We start from the raw sequence: 16,667 nt of genomic DNA, 5'->3' as shown, positions 1-16,667 counted from the left end.
TGGAAGACAGTGATACTGATGATCCTAACCCTGTATAGGCCTAGGCTAGTGTGTGTTTGGCGGGGGAGGAGTTTTTTTGTTTTTTTTGTTTTTTTTGAGGCAGTCTCGCTCATCTCCCAGGCTGGAGGGCAGTGGCACAATCTCGGCTCACTGCAACCTCCACCTCCCGGGTTCAAGCAATTCTCCTGCCACAGCCTCCTGAGTAGCTGGGATTATAGGCACCTGCCACCACGCCCGGCTAATTTTTGTATTTTTAGCAGCGATGGGGGTTTCACCATGTTGGCCAGGCTGGTCTCGAACTCCTGACCTCAGGTGATCTGCCCACCTTGGCCTCCCAAAGTGCTGGGATTACAGGTGTGAGCCACCGCACCTGGCCTGTGTTTTTGTTTTTAACAAAAAAGTTTAAAAAGTAAAACAATTTAAAAACAGAAAAATCTTATAGAATAAGGATATAAAACCAAAAAACTTTTGGACACCTATACAATGTGTTTGTGTTTTAAGCTAAATATTATTGCAAGAGTCAAAAGTTTAAAAAATTTGAAAGTTATAAAGTAAAAAAGGTTACAGTAAGCTAATTATTTTTGAAGAAAAGAATTTTAATAAATTAAATGTAGCCTAAGTGTACAAGTCTGTAAAGTCTACAGTAGTGTACAGTCATGTCCTAGGTCTTAACATTCACTCACTTCTCACACATTGACTCATCCAGAGCTACTATTAGTCCCATAAGCTCCATGCACTGTAAGTACCCTATATAGGTGCTGTATTTTTAATTTTTTTTTTTTTTTTTGAGATGGAGTCTTGCTCTGTGGCCCAGGCTGAAGTGCAGTGGCGTGATCTCGGCTCACTGCAAGCTCCGCCTCCCAGGTTCACACCATTCTCCTGCCTCAGCCTCCCAAGTAGCTGGGACTACAGGTGCCTGCCACCATGCCCGGCTGTTTTTTCTATTTTTAGTAGAGACAGGTTTCACCGTGTTAGCCAGGATGGTCTCGATCTCCTGATCTCATGATCCGCCCGCCTCGGCCTCCCAAAGTGCTACGATTACAGGTGTGAGCCACCATGCCCGGCCAGTATTTTTAATCTTTTATACTGTATTTTTATTGTACCTTTTCTATGTTTAGATGTTTAGATACACAAATTCCATTGTGTTACAATTGCCTACAGTACTCAGTACAGTAACATGCTATACAGGTTTGTAGCTTAGAAGCAATAGGCTATACCACATAACCTAGGTGTGTAGTAGGCTGTACCATCTAGGTCTGTGTAAGTATTCTGGGATGTTCACAGGATGAAATCATCTAACAGTGAGTTTCTTAGAACACATTCCTATCATTAACCAATGCATGATTATACCATATTTTGAAACTGTGTAAGGCCTATATTACAGAAGGGATAACTAAATGCTTACTACTACATACATCACTTAATCTAGTCATTAAATTTTTCATTAACCTAATTGTGCAAAAAAGCAATTGTCCCAAGGTCATGGAGCTAACAAAAAAGTAAATAAAACCAGAGGTTAAACTCCAGTTGGTCAGACTCTCCAAAGACCATGTTCTTTTTCCACCTATTACAGTAAGAAGTGAATTATCTCAACAGTTTGTTACCTGCTTACAGATCTTTCCATTTATAATCATATCCTTCCATTTCCATTATCTAAATACTTTCTATTTCACATTTAAACAAGGCACACCTGGCTAATATTTTCTAATAATATTTTTCACCTCCAGGTTTGGTTCATATAAGGAAGGGCAAAAGAAAGAAACAAAATTAAAACAAATAAAAACATTTAAGGAGAAAGGAAAAAAATCACTTTAAGAATTCTCTTTTCCTTCAAATTCAATTTAACTGTATAATACAAATTCTTACAAATAATTTAGAAATATACCTAATATAGAAATATTAACAATTCTATTTTAATCAAAACCACCATCGTTAAAATAAAATCTCACCACATATTACAAAACATAAGTTAGAAGGCATAAATACATTTACCTTTTGTTAAACATAGTCTGTAGTGCTTGAACCTTTTATAGTGAGAATGCCCTTGTGTGTTGTTTATATTGTTTTAATGAATAAAGCATAATAAAGTTCATATTTTCAACTCAACTTTTTTTTGTTTTTTTGAGATGGAGTTTCGCTCTTGTTGCCCAGGCTGGAGTGCAATGGTGCGATCTTGGCTCACTGCAACCTCCACCTCCCAGGTTTAAGTGATTCTCCTGCCTCAGCATCCTGAGTACTTGGGATTACAGGTGCCCACCACCTAAGTAGCTGGGATTACAGGAGCCTGGCTGATTTTTTGTATTTTTAGTAGAGACGGGGTTTCACCATATTGAGGAGGCTGGTCTCGAACTCCTGACCTCAGGTGATCCACCTGCCTTGGCCTCCCAAAGTGCTGGGATTACAGGCGTGAGCCACCACGTCCGGCCTCAACTCAATTTTTAATACAGCCATTATTCCTAACAACAGCAATTTTTTTTTTTTTTTTGAGATGGAGTCTCGCTCTGTCACCCAGGCTGGAGTGCAATGGCGCTATCTCAGCTCACTGCAACCTCCGCCTCCTGGGTTCAAGCGATTCTCCTGCCTCAGCCTCCTGAGTAGCTGGGATTACAGGCGTGTGCCACCAAGCCCAGCTAATTTTTGTATTTTTTTTTTTTTTTTTTTTTTTTTAGTAAAGATGGGGTTTCACCATGTTGGTCAGGCTGGTCTTGAACTCCTGACCTCGTGATCCACCCACTTCGGCCTCCCAAAGTGCTGGGATTACAGGCATGAGCCACCGTGCCCAGCCAACAGCAATATTTTAAATGATTCCTATTATATTTAGGGTTTAACTAAGTAGTAAATATTTACTTGTGTATTTTAAAAATATGATCTAGATTAACAACTAATGAGGAAAACGCATCACCTGAAATAATTTTTTTTTTATAATTAATTCCCACTGTTAAAGGTCCAGGAATGAAACAATCCTAATAACTTTTACCTACCCTTATTTCCATATTTGGTATGCAAAGTACTCCTATTAGAGACTGGATCCCAGAATTTCCAGGTTTACATAAATTAATAATACCTAAAGAGGACAGAAAGAAAAAAAAATCACTGGCATGAATTTCAAAAAAATTTCTATAGCAATGTATAATATAAAATTTGTCATATTTTTCTAGGCAAAATTATATGATTATGATACTATTTGGTCATCATAAGAACTATTATATAACTGAAATATATTTGAAGCATACTCTGTATTTCTCTATTGATTAGAGATTACCAATAATTTCATCATTTAAATTCCATCTTCAGTATCTGTTTAATATCCAGAAAGTTCATGAGTCTGACTGCCTGATGAACTCTTCTCTGGGAGTAAGAACACGGGAGAAAATCAGACAATGGTCTGTCTCCCCTCTTTTATACTCCTCACTTTAAAGTGAAAAACTCTACTTGGCATTTATTAAAGTTCAATTCTAAAATATTCTGAATGCACATGAGTATAAGCAATAGACTTCAAATAAATTATATGATTCAAAATTTTTAAGTTACAGAACTAAGTTGAACAATTTTAAACATATTAAAATCATGTCACAAAAGACGTATGAATAGCCAATAAATACACACAAAATGCTCAATATCATTAGTCATCAGGGAAATGCAAACTATATTAATAACAAGAAATCAAAATATACCTACTAGAATGGCTAAAATTAAAGACTTACAACACCAAATACTGACAAGGATGCAGAACAACTGGGAGTCACATATGCTGATGATGGGAGTATAAAATAGTGTAAGTATTTTGGGAAAAAGTCTGGCAGTTTCTCATGGACACAAACATACATCCAATCTCAGACCCAGCAATTCCATTTAGGTATTTACGCAAGAGAAATGAAAACTCATGTCCACAAAAAAAGCTTGTATGGAATTGCTCAAAGAAGCTTTATCTTTGATAAAGGAGCTTTGAATAGTCAAATCTAGTAACAGAAGGGCAAAAAAAAAAAAAAAAAAAAACCAACAAAAACTGAAATGTTCATTGCATGAAATATTACTTAGCAAAAAAGAAGAACATATTACTGATATATACAATAACATAAATGAGTATCAAAATCATTCTGTCAAGTGAAAGAAGCCTTACCAAAAAAAGCCTTATCAGTATGATTCCACTAATATTAAGTTTCAGAATAGGCAAAACTAAGCCACAAAAATAATGGTGGTTCCTTCTTAGGAGCACGGAGTCAAAAACTGACTAGGAAAGAGTATAAGAGAACTTTCTGGGGCAATGATAATGTTCTATATATTGAAAAGGGTTTGAATTACAAAGGTGTAAGCATTTGTCAAAACGCATCAAACAGTAGACTAATGATGTGTGCATTTCACTGTGTGTAAATTTTACCTCAAATCTCTCCCCCCGACAACAAATCAGGACCATAAACAGACATCTAATTCTAGTTAATAATGTGCATGCTGCAGTGTTCAGGAGTGAAGAGGACTATGTCTGCAACTTCCTTTAAGATATATTAGAATAACATAGATGGACTGATGAACGCCCAGTGGGATGGACAGATATATAATACAGCAAATACAGTAAAATCTAGGTGGAAGTATATGGGTGTTCACTGTATAGTTTTTTCAATTTTTCTGTATGTTTCAAATTTTTTATGACATGTTAGGGAAAACATTCTTTAAAATGTCTTATAGGACTCCAAAGCTCCCTGTACTTCCAGCTAAGCATACAGATATTTATGAACAGTCTCTATGTTCTCTTTAGATTCAGGATAAAAATTCAAATCGAAACATACTAGGTAACCTTATTTGCTTAAAGTATCAAAATACTATTTTGCAAATTTTGATGTCTGAGAGTAGTTTAAGAAATTACAGATAAGATATAGTCTCAAAAGATCATACTCTGTGCTAATATGGAAAACAGGCTGTTGCATCTCATTAAAAAATGTGTTCTAAAAGGTCATTTTTCAATCAGTTATTTGGAACTGGAAATACATCACAGAAATAATGTTACAAGTACACAAAAGTTTATTTAACTTATAAACAGTACTACAGAATATAAATATTATTTAGGAAGTTATTTCCATGAGACAAATGCTTTCAAGGTTTTAACTTATAATGCTGATATTTCTCTTCTTACTTCAATAGAAAGGTAGAAGACTCCCACCCCTCTAAGTTTCTTTCTTTTTTTTTTGAGACAGAGTCTCGCTCTGTCGCCCAGGCTGAAGTGTAGTGGTGCAATCTTGGCTCACTGCAACCTCCACCTCCTGGGTTCAAGCAATTCTCCTGCTGCAGCCTCCCAAGTAGCTGGGATTACAGGTGCCCGCCACCACACCTGGCTAATTTTTGTATTTTTAGTAGAGACAGGGTTTCACCATGCTGGCCAGGCTGGTCTCGAACCCCTGACCTCAGGTGATCCACCCACCTTAGCATGAGCGACTGCACCCAGCCCCACCCCTCTAAGTTTCTAATGATGAATCATTATAAAAGGGCTCCAGGGGAAATTGAAACAGTAAAAAAAATGTTTAAGAGCAATAAGGAAAGACTGGCAGAAACAGACATCATTACAGGAAGCGTAGAGTCTGGACGTACGAAGAATAAGGAGATAGTAGCTAGGATGCAGGATAGAATTAATTTTTTTGGTAAGATACAAACAGCTCTAATGACAAGGAAGATGAGGAGTGGTAAAGGAAGATGACTGTAACTACAGAAAACAAAGTACTGGGGAGCTGATGAAGTATTTAAAAAAAGTATGTATGACTGCTGAGTCATCATAGAATCCTACGGTTGTCCATCAGCGTAAGGAAAATAGGTATTTATGAGGTATAGCAAGGCAGAGCTTTTTACCAAGCTGCTAAGAGATCAGAGAAAATCCCTGGAAACATACTGGTTAGGGGCCAAGTGGCCTTTCCATACAAATGGCTGGAGTAAACATTTGTATGGAAAAGGTATTTTTAAGTTAGGGTTACCTAGGTACACAGAAATGTTTAGGTGAATTTCCTTTTTTTGCTTATTGCTACTTCTTTTCCATGCTACCCCTTCACAATAATACTAAATCAAGAAGGAAGAAGATAATCATTAATACATTGGGTACAAAAGTAATTGCGGTTTTTGCCATTACTCTCAATTACTCTTAATGGCAAAAACCCAATGTTATTAACAACACATTTAATGGTGGTATTATTTTAAAAACAATACTTACTTTTTATTCCATGGAAAGATAAAACATGCACAATCCCTATTCTCAAGAAATTTGGAACTATTAATAGCCTATCTTGCTTATTTTGTATTTATGACACTACACTGTACTTTAAGTAACAAACTTTAGTTACATACACAGCTAACACTCAAGTTTTGTAGGTTTTTTTGGTAAAGATCATGCTTAAATTTTTTTAATTGCCCAGGTAATCATTAGCACAGTGACTGGCAAATAATAAATATGTGTATACTGATCATAATATTAGCTAATTCCTATTGACTATTACAAATTTCCTTCACCATATTTTAATAATTTTGTACGAATTCCTTTGGTTCTAATAATAATATACAAAGTAAGACTAGATTAGCATCTAAATTAGGTGCTACAATAATAATTTAACATTTGAAAAAGCAGTCTAGTTTTTCTTCTTGGATGTTATAAAGCAATGTAGAGTAACCTACCTGCCCATGATCGGAATGTTGCTATGATTCCCATTTTACTGGCTAGAAATCGTGCTTCTCTGTCTTCTCTGTTGGGGGTGGGGAGGCAGCGGGGAGAATCAATGAAATAAAATGTTAAAATGAGTTTTTTCCTGCTACTAAATCACAGTAAGAGCTATCACTAATGTTTAAACATTTACACATAAAATTAAAACAAGACAAAGATCAGATCTACACTAAAGCAAATTAGCCAATTATAAACTGACTTCGAACTTAAATTCACAACACCGTTTAAGTCATAAATTCTGCTTTTCTACTCAGTTCTATATTCCTGCTCTCTCTGAAAACTATTCTTAGATAAGATTTAATTAAGCATTAAGTCTGCTTAATAAGCATCTGTGGTACTAGGCTGCCCCTTAGCAAAGAAAATTATCACAAAAACCTCTTAATTTTAATCACACACTCTTTACTTCACAATCTTTGCTCTAAACTTATTTGAACGTTTCCAACAAGCAAGTTCAACAACCTATATAGTCACTGAAATGTTATAACTACATATTAACATCACCAGCTACTTTCTTCCTTGACAATTATGTACCCAACTGTTTCCATTATTCCCTCCTCTACAATAGTTATGACAATTAAGCAATTGAATTTTTTATATCTATTAAACATTTTTCATGGTTGGCTTATGGCCAGTTTCAATACTTAATAGCAATATTGTGTCTCTTTATGTCACTCCAACCACCATGTCTACCCTGTCAATTGTGCCTTTTTTCCTGTGCCACCTTTTTTTTTAATCTTTCCTACTTAAATTCTTAATGGTTGTGAGCATACAAAAAATCACAGAACTGGGAAAAACAGCAACAAAAAGTAGAAGGAATAAACAGCAATGACAGAAAGTCAAATTAGATATTAGTGAGCAATTAGTCTACAAAAGTGGATTGAAAGGCTCAAAGAAAAAGACTAAGCTATGCAGCACCAGCTAAAATGAGAAAATAACAGAAATGAAAATGGGGGCGGGGGTGGCTTGGAAGAAGGGAGAATCAGACACCTGTGTGATTAAGCTTTCAGTGCTTTCTCTTAAAAAAGTTGGTGACATACATTGACTGTTTGGTAATCCATCTCTAACCTATTAAACTTGTAATATTTTAAAAATCAGTCATTTCCCTGTTCCCTGGTCATAATATACCCTTATTTACAGGCCTGATATCTACCTGCTTATACTCCAGAAACTTAGAAGAAAGTACAAAACCAAATAGGAAAGGAAGGATTCTGATGGAATAGCCCCACCCTCCCAATTCTAAGAAATATCTAGGTTCACCTGTTGTCCATCATCATATGCAGAATTCTATATATGGCCCTATCCCACGATTCCATGATCTGATCTCTGGGTCCTGTGAACATGGTGAGGTATCAGCGCTATGACTGTAACTATGTTTATGTTATATTGTCTAGCAGAGCATAAGAAAGGGTATACAGCATATAGCAGGCTTGATCTAATTAGAGAGCTTTCTCTAGCTGGTAGCCAAAGAAAAAGTCAGAGAGGCTGAAAGCAGTAGAAAGATTCCAGAATTGTTGCCTTTGCAGAGCGAGAAGACCACGTGCTGAGGAATGTGGGAGGCCTCTAGAAGGTGAAAGTAGGCCCCAGCTGACAGCCAGTAAAGAAAAAGGCATAGCAGTTGTACAGTAGCAAGAAACTAAATTTTCTCAACAATCTGAATGACCTTGGAAGTGGATTCTTCACCAGAGCCTCCAGGCAAGGACCTGAGCCAGACTTCTGACCTATCAAACTGTGATCTAATAAACTGGTATTGTTTTAAGCCATCATGCTTGTTGTTATTTGGTGTGCAGCAACAGAAAACTCATATACTCTCCACAATAAGAGAATGTCTATATTTCAAAAGAAGCCAAGAAAGGGCCTTACAAATTCCAATTCATAACTAAAGTTTGCAGGAATAAGTTTGAGAAGTCTTAGAGGACATCTACTTTGATCTCTTAGCTCAAAGTAGATCATGGTATGTTAGGGTGAGAATGAGTTCACAATGATGGATGTTGTGACTGAAGGTATGAAACCACTTTTTTTTTTTTTTTTTTTGAGACAGAGTGTCGCTCTGTCACCCAGGATAGTGCAGTGGTGTGATCTCAGCTCAATGCAAACTTCGCCTCCCAGGTTCAAGCAATTCTCCTGCCTCAGCCTCTGGAGTAGCTGGGAATACCCATGCCCAGCTAATTTTTTTTTGTATTTTTAGTAGAGACGGGGTTTCACCAGATTGGTCAGGCTGGTCTCAAACTCCTGACCTCAGGCGGTCCACCCGCCTCGGCCTCCCGAAGTGCTAGGATTACAGAAATCACTATTTTTAACTCAGGGGAAAAATGAAAAACAATAAAAACATTTCCCTGGCAATGTATGCTATGTATCACAGTAAGTTTATGTCTATATTAAACTCATTGCAGTGCAATAAAGTCTACCAGAAAAACACTAGATAGCATATTTAATGGAATTGTGTCATTTGCAAAATCTTTACAGAGTGCTTTATTTGATCCCTAAATTATGTTAAAGTTATCTCCAAATACCTAGGGAACATGTGCCTTTCTCTCCAAAAACACCCTGAAAATTATACTGTCTCATTTCTAGATAATAATATTTACTCTATTCTCATTTATTTCTGTATTAAACTTATTCTCAGAATTCTACATATTACATCACTCTGCTGATTCAGTAAGTTAAGGTCACTCTTCATTCTACTATCTACTGTTATTTCATTCTTTTAGTTTTTTAAATGTAATTATGCTAAAATATATACAACACAAAAACAATGACCTTGGTTTCTGTCACAGTCTACCATATATTTTTGGAAATAAGAAATTAATCTTTAAATTTCTCAAAGCTTTAAATTTTTTAAACCACAGTAAATTATGAGAGAAATGCAACATAATTCTATAAAATAGAAAATTTATTTAAACTCACATTTCTCTGGCTGTACACGGAATCACGCAAACCTAAAAGCTTTAGTATTAACATATACATTATCTTAAAAATTATTAGGAACCAATGTTACTTACTTGAGCTGTCCTTCAGCTGTATCTGGACTATGTCTGTAGTGAAAATCAGTATAGGGTGCTAAAATTCTCTATTTAAAAAAAAAAGGAAGAAAAGAGTCTTTATTTTAAAATGCATCCTTCCTGCATTTTATGGAATGTAACATTCCATTTCTCTCTATCTTTAATGGGTTTACTGCTTGGGGGACTTATTTCTTCTAACTCATCATGAGGGAATATGTTTGGTGATTTTTTTTAATGTACAAATTGAAGTTCTGAACTTTTAAATTGAGATGTATCTAAAACAGTGATTTTCTCAAACTAAGCACACTCATGTAACTAGCACAAGATAAAACATTATAGGCATCCTCAAGGCTCTATTATACCTTTGTAGTCACAATCAGTATCTATCCCAAGATAACCGTCTTGACTTCTGACACTACGATTAGTTTTGCCTGTGTTTGAAAATTTAAATAGTTCTATTAATGAACTGCACGTTCCTTTTGTTGCTGGTATAAAGAAAATCCAAGTTATTTTTGTGTGGTGTTGTTTGTATTCAGCAACCTTGCTAAAATAACTCATTACTTTAGAACTTAAGAGACAGGATCTTACTCTGCTGTGCAGACTAAGGTGTAGTGAGTGCTGTGATCATAGCTTACTGCAACCTTGAACTCCTAGGCTCAAGCAACCCTCCCACCTTAGCCTCCAGAGTAGCTGGGATTACCGGCTACTTTAGAACTACTATATTTTATTAACAACCTTCCCATCTTGTCTACAGCATTACTGTGGACATGAATTTTAGTTCTAAATATAATTTAAAATATAAAAGATTAATAACTACTTTTAACAGTCATGATTCTTTTAAATCTAGTCATATATTTACTTTTTCTGGTGCTCTTCATTCCTTCCTGCATTTCTTTGTCTTAGGTCATTTTCCTTTTAACTAAGGATTCCCTTTAGTCTTTATGTCTCCTTTTAACAACAAATCATATTTATTAATTTATACAGTTTCAATGACTTAAGAGTCTAGGAGAGGCTTGGCTACATGGTTATGGCTCAAAGTCTCATAAGATTTCAGTCCAAGTGCTAGCCAAGCCTGTAGTCATCTGAAGGTCTGACTGGAGCTAGAGGATCTGCGTCAAGAAGTGTCATTCACAAGGTGCTGATTATTGGCAAGAGGGCTCAGTTCCTCCCTATGTATTATCTCATTTGTTTTCTGAGCTTTACAACATGAAGCTTTATCAGTTTTAGAAACAAAGTTTTGGCCACTTTCTCTTTGGATCTTTGCTTCTGCCAATTTTTTCTCTCCAAAGACTGCAATTACATTTTATCCCTTTTGTGCTGTTCAATTTCTTTCTTTTTTCTCTGTGCTTTACTGTGTGTATTAACATTATTTTTGTTTTACCCTTGGATATTTTTATTGACTTCTCTTTCAGTTTACTAATAACATCTTCCTGTTCAAACTGAATTTTAATTTCATTGTGCTCTGAATTCCAGATATCGTATTTTCAGTACTAGAATTTCCATTTGATTTTTTTTCACATATCCAATTATAAGGTAAAATTCTCCATTATTTCATCTATTTTATTTCTCTTCTTGAACAAATTAATCGGGGTTGTTTTAATGTCTTTTTCCTCTATCTGAATTACCTGCAAGCATGTTTCTATGGATTGTTTTTTTTCTTTTGGGTTTTCAGTCATACAGTCATGTCTTTTTACGTGACTAATTTCCGACTGAATGTCAGGCATTGTGCACTTTATAAAAGACTCCAAGTGATGTTATCTCCCACTAGAGATGGCTTATTCTTTCCTCTGCTAGACAGGTAGATTAAGGGGACTGATCACCTTATTCTAACGTCCAACTAAGTTAAATTGAGGCTACAATGCAATTTTGATAAGACTAAGTAGACCTCTGGTTTTCCTGTGTTTGAGGTTTGTTTCATTTATATAAAAGCTTTGCTAATCCACTGTGTGATATATAGGAATAAAAACTCAGCTGGCTGGGCATAGTGGCTCATACCTGTAAGCCTAGAAGTTTAGGAGGCTGAAGTGGGTGGACTGCATGAGCTCCAGGAGTTCAAGACCAGCCTGAGCAACATGGCAAAGCCCCATCTCTACAAAAAATACAAAAATTAGCCAGGTGTGGTGGCATGTAACTACAGTCCCAGCTACTCAGGAGGTTGACATGGAAGGATCGCTTGAGTCCGGGAGGTCCAGGCTGCAGTGAGATGTGATTGCGCCACTACACTTAAGCCTGGGCAACAGAGTGAGACCCCATCTCAAAACAAAACAAAAAGCAAAAACACAGAGCCTATACATATTATCTTTTATTCATCTCTCCAATTTTAAAATTACAGTTTCCTTACTTGATAAGAAAAAAAATTAAAGCTAAACATATTATAAAATATCAACAGTGCCAGTTTATTCCCACAGGATTCCAATAAATAATATACTTGAAATCGCTTATTAGGAATATTATACTAACATTGTTAGTTAATAATATAGGCTAATGTCAATTTTATAATGTGAAGCATTTTTAAAAATAGTCCTGATAAAAACAGAACACTTAAGTTTCAAAAAATGATTTGGAAAAACAAATTAGGGGACAATCAGTCTTTTATATCACACATGATTTCATACCTAAATACAAACAAATCCTTGATTTAAACTGACTCCAAATACTATATTCAAAGGACAACAATGCAATACATGCACACGAAGAAACTATAATACAGTGCATAATTCTGTTCCAACCTCCACAACATACTTTCTTACAAGGTATACAGTAGCCCTATTACTTTTGACTAACTGTAATAAACCCTACTTGAATCAGTAAAAAATTTAAGAGGTATTTACAAAATATACATACATGCTTTCTTTCAAGTAGATATAATTAGTTGCTAACAAAGTGCTTCCAACTTCAGATAATTTTAGGTTTCATAAATATTGTATAATTAGCAGGAGCTATTCACACACAATGTACTAAAGGCCTTAAAAACAGATGGTAATCTTAAATAGGTAAATTTGTTACGTAACTTTATTTGTACTCTAATTTGGTTCATAAACTTTTCATAGATAATACAAAAATAAAATTTACACATTGATGAAATATTCTTAAGAGTAATGTTTTCAATTCAGTCCAAACTGAATGATCTGTAAAACAGAGCTGGGAATAAATCAGTGTCGGCTAATTTAGGCTTGATAATTAATGTGGTGCTGCATCTATAGAATTTAGTATTTCAAAGTAAAAGTATACATTTATAATAATATTTTAAAACTAGAAAAGAATATTAAAGTTCCTACCTCTAATTCTACATCAGCTCGCACATACTGTCGAGTCTTTGGATGATTAAGAAGGTGCAAAATTGTAGTAATTAGGGCCTCATTTATTCGACTTAATTGGCAATCGATCACATTTTTCAAGATGGTGTTTAGTCCACCTCGAAGGGCCACCACCTCTGGATTCTGAAGTGCTAAAAGAGAAAAACTTAACATATTATATTTGGGGTAATTATTAAAAGTAATAAAAAATCTAGGCTTTAAAACTTAATTGCCTTTCTGACTTGAAAAACTTTCTAATACCAACATTTATAAGAACAGGTAGATAAAAGGACAAGTGGAAAATGTAAGAGTCACTGAATATACTTCCCCACAACCTGATATTTAAAATATCTTTGGATTGTCTTTTCATACCCTTTGTCCATATAATAATGGAATGGCTTTTTTTCCTATCAATTGCAGGGAGTTCTTTATAAAGTAGGGATATTAGCCATTTATCTGTCTCAAATCTTTCATTTGTGATTTAACTTCAGATTTTGATTAAAATGGTGTATTTCATTTCTCTATATTTTTATTAAACACACACATAGAACACACAGTTTAATAATTTTAAGCTCAGAAATTTCTTGCTCCAAAGATCAGGCATTTCTTCGCATATGTGCATGTGTACGTATGTGTTTTAAAAGAGTTCATGAATTAGTTACACTTCGGTTTTCAATCTGTTAGGAAGCTGAGTTTTGTTAAGATGATAAACTCAATTTTCCCCCTCCCAAATGTTGAATCAATTATCCTGGGATGCTTCCCAAACTAGTTTTTGTACTTTATGATACATTAAAGTTTTCTGTTTATCAGGGTCAGCAACTCTTGATTCTCTTTCATTTTTCTCTCCCTTAACAACCTAGGTTAACAGTTTAAAATTATACATACATACACACATATATATATACATATATATATACATATACATATATATAAACAGTTAACAGTTTATACATACATATACATATAAATATATTCTCTTTCAAAAATGTTTATTTTTACTCTTTTTCAAAAATGTTTTCATGGTTGGTTCTTTACTGTTTATTCTTCCAGAAAATTTTAGAATCAAGTTTCTTTTCTTCTATTTTCTAAAATGAGGCATAATTACATTTAGTAAAATCACAGATCTTAATGGTATAGTTAAATAAACTATGAACAATGTCCTACTCAACATACAGAACTCTCATTACCCTAGAAAGATCTCTCACATTACTTTCCAATGAGTCCTCCTCCACTGCACAGGCAGCCACTGTTCTCATTTCTACCCTTATAGATTAATTCTGTCTTCTTAAGAACCAATTTGACAAATTCAAAAGTACTTCCCAAACACACACACAAGTCATACACAGTTCTTATAAAATTTGTCTTATATATTTTCTTTTCTACTTTAAAATAGTATTGCTTTTTCTAATTACTGATTATTGTTGAAACACAAAAATCTGTCAAATCTGTGTTTTCACATAGTCCTACTACCTAAAATTAAGTTGGTTTTCGCTTCAGTTTTTCTATATATAAGATACCATCTACAAAGTAACACTGTCTCCTTTCCAATATATAAACATATTTTATTTTGGCTAATAACCTGGCTAAAAGTTTTAAAATAATGCTAATTAATAGTTACAAGGATGTGGTATCTGTAGAAATTCACCATTAAGAATAGCATCGATTGTTGATTTGAGATAAATATTCTTGAATGTTAACAAAGGAGCCTTCTAATTATCTATGTATCTAGGCATATGTGTATCTGTGTACATGTACATAAAATGCTAGTTACATAATAAGAAATTTGTAGGTTTGGCCAGGCACGGTGGCTCAGGCCTGTAATCCCAGCACTTTGGGAGGCTGAGGCGGGTGGATCACGAGGTCAAGAGATCGAAACATCCTGGCCAACATGGTGAAACCCCATTTCTACTGAAAATACAAAAAAAAATTAGCTGGGCGTGGTGGCGCGTGCCTGTAGTCCCAGCTACTTGGGAGGCTGAGGCAGGAGAATTGCCTGAACCCAGGAGGCGGAGGTTGCAGTGAGCCTGAGATTGTGCCACTACACTCCAGCCTGGTGGCAGAGTGAGACTCCATCTCAAAAACAAAAACAAAACAAAACAAAACAAAACAAAACACAAGAAAGAAATTTGTATCTTTTTAATGCTCTAAATCAGATAACACTACGTAAGAATTACCTGTTGTTTTTTTTAAAACAAAAGTACCTGGATGAGTTTTTTTGGAGCAATTATTTTATCAATGTTTTCAAATACTTCTATAGCTTTTGAACTATTTGTATTTTACAATTTGTGAGTGACTGGAAATTAAAATTTATCCTGAAAATCCATTCATAAGTTTCCGAATACACATAAAAACTATTCTCTTCATTTATTTATTAATCTTTTGTATTTCAAATCTTTGAGTTTTCCAAACATTTGTGGATTTTAGTTTCTTCTTCCAATTAACAATTTAGATTACATAATCTATCTTGTTCAATAATTAAGACTTTACTTTTACTGGTTTTTCTCCATCTGCTTAACATGAAATGGATTTTTTTGCTTCTTTTGGTATTTCTTGAGTTATAATGGTTCACTCATTTTTTGCTTAATTATAATGAGCTTTCTAATGAAAAATTATCTTTGAGTATAGCTTTCTAGGCATCCAGGCAGTCCTACAGATTGGTGCACAGTCAAGTTTTACTATATATTTTTTAAATTTCCCTAATCACAGTTCTGACTCTGTCTTTAAATCAACAAGTATTGCGGTCTTTTTAAAAAATCCTCAATGGTAGATTTTGGTTCTCTTTTTTTTTTTAGCTTAAACTTTTGTTATCATTTATCACCTCAAGAAGGAATGTAACCAACACCATTCCTACTTCAGGTGGCGAAGAAAACATCTTTTCTTGTGACTTAAAATTATATTTCTTTGATAATAAGTGAGGTTGAACTTTTAAAACATGTTGTTGTTGTTGTTGGTGGTGGTGGTGTTTTGATACAGACTCTCCCTCTGTCACCCCAGCTGGAGTGCAGTGGCGAGATCTCGGCTCACTGCAACCTCCGCCTCCCGGGTTCAAGCGATTCTCCTGCCTCAGCCTCCCAAGTAGCTGGGACTATACGCGTACCTTTTTTTTGTTTGTTTTTTAGTAGAGACGGGGTTTCTCCATGTTGGTTGGCCAGGATGGTCTCGATCTCTTGACCTCATGATCCACCCGCCTCGGCCTCCCAAAGTGCTGGGATTACAGGCGTGAGCCACCATGCCCAGCCTAAAATATGTTGCTTAGCCATGCATTTCTTTGAGAATTACAGCCATCACTCTGTATCCACAGGGAAATGGTTCTAGGACCCCCGATGATACCAAAATTCTCAGATGCTCAAGTCCTTTATATAAAATGGCATAGTATTTACATATAACCTATGCACATCCTCTCATATACTTTAAATCACCTCTAGATTACTTACAATACCCTACAATGTAAACCCTATGTAAATGGTTATACTGTATTTTAAAATGTTTTTTTTCTCTAAATGTTTTAGAACTGCGGATGGTTCAATCCACAGATGTGGAAGCTGTGGATATGAAAGGCCAACTGTATTTGTTTTCCTATTGGTTTGTATATAAATAAATTACTTATTTTACTTGTTACATTTACTTTTTTATTGGATTGTTCTGGCACTGCTTGTTTTTGTGACTCCTTATAGTAAT

At 35.0% G+C, this 16,667-nt stretch overlaps 1 protein-coding gene across 6 annotated transcripts in view; it reads right to left on the bottom strand.

Moving 5' to 3' along the window:
* RICTOR (RPTOR independent companion of MTOR complex 2) overlaps window positions 1-16,667 on the bottom strand; it is a 135,802-nt gene that overhangs the window by 31,149 nt on the left and 87,986 nt on the right. For all 6 annotated transcript variants that reach the window (XM_019013496.4, XM_055367921.2, XM_019013497.4 and 3 more), the window contains 4 exons: window positions 12,972-13,141; window positions 9,694-9,761; window positions 6,649-6,716; window positions 2,982-3,064 (listed from right to left, as the gene is read on the bottom strand). In XM_019013496.4, coding sequence (XP_018869041.1) covers window positions 2,982-3,064; window positions 6,649-6,716; window positions 9,694-9,761; window positions 12,972-13,141 — 389 coding nt within the window. The remainder of the gene's footprint in view (window positions 1-2,981; window positions 3,065-6,648; window positions 6,717-9,693; window positions 9,762-12,971; window positions 13,142-16,667) is intronic.

This window comes from Gorilla gorilla, chromosome 19, assembly GCF_029281585.2.
Source record: "Gorilla gorilla gorilla isolate KB3781 chromosome 19, NHGRI_mGorGor1-v2.1_pri, whole genome shotgun sequence".
NCBI lineage: Eukaryota > Metazoa > Chordata > Mammalia > Primates > Hominidae > Gorilla > Gorilla gorilla.
This window is presented reverse-complemented; position numbering and strand designations above follow the sequence as displayed.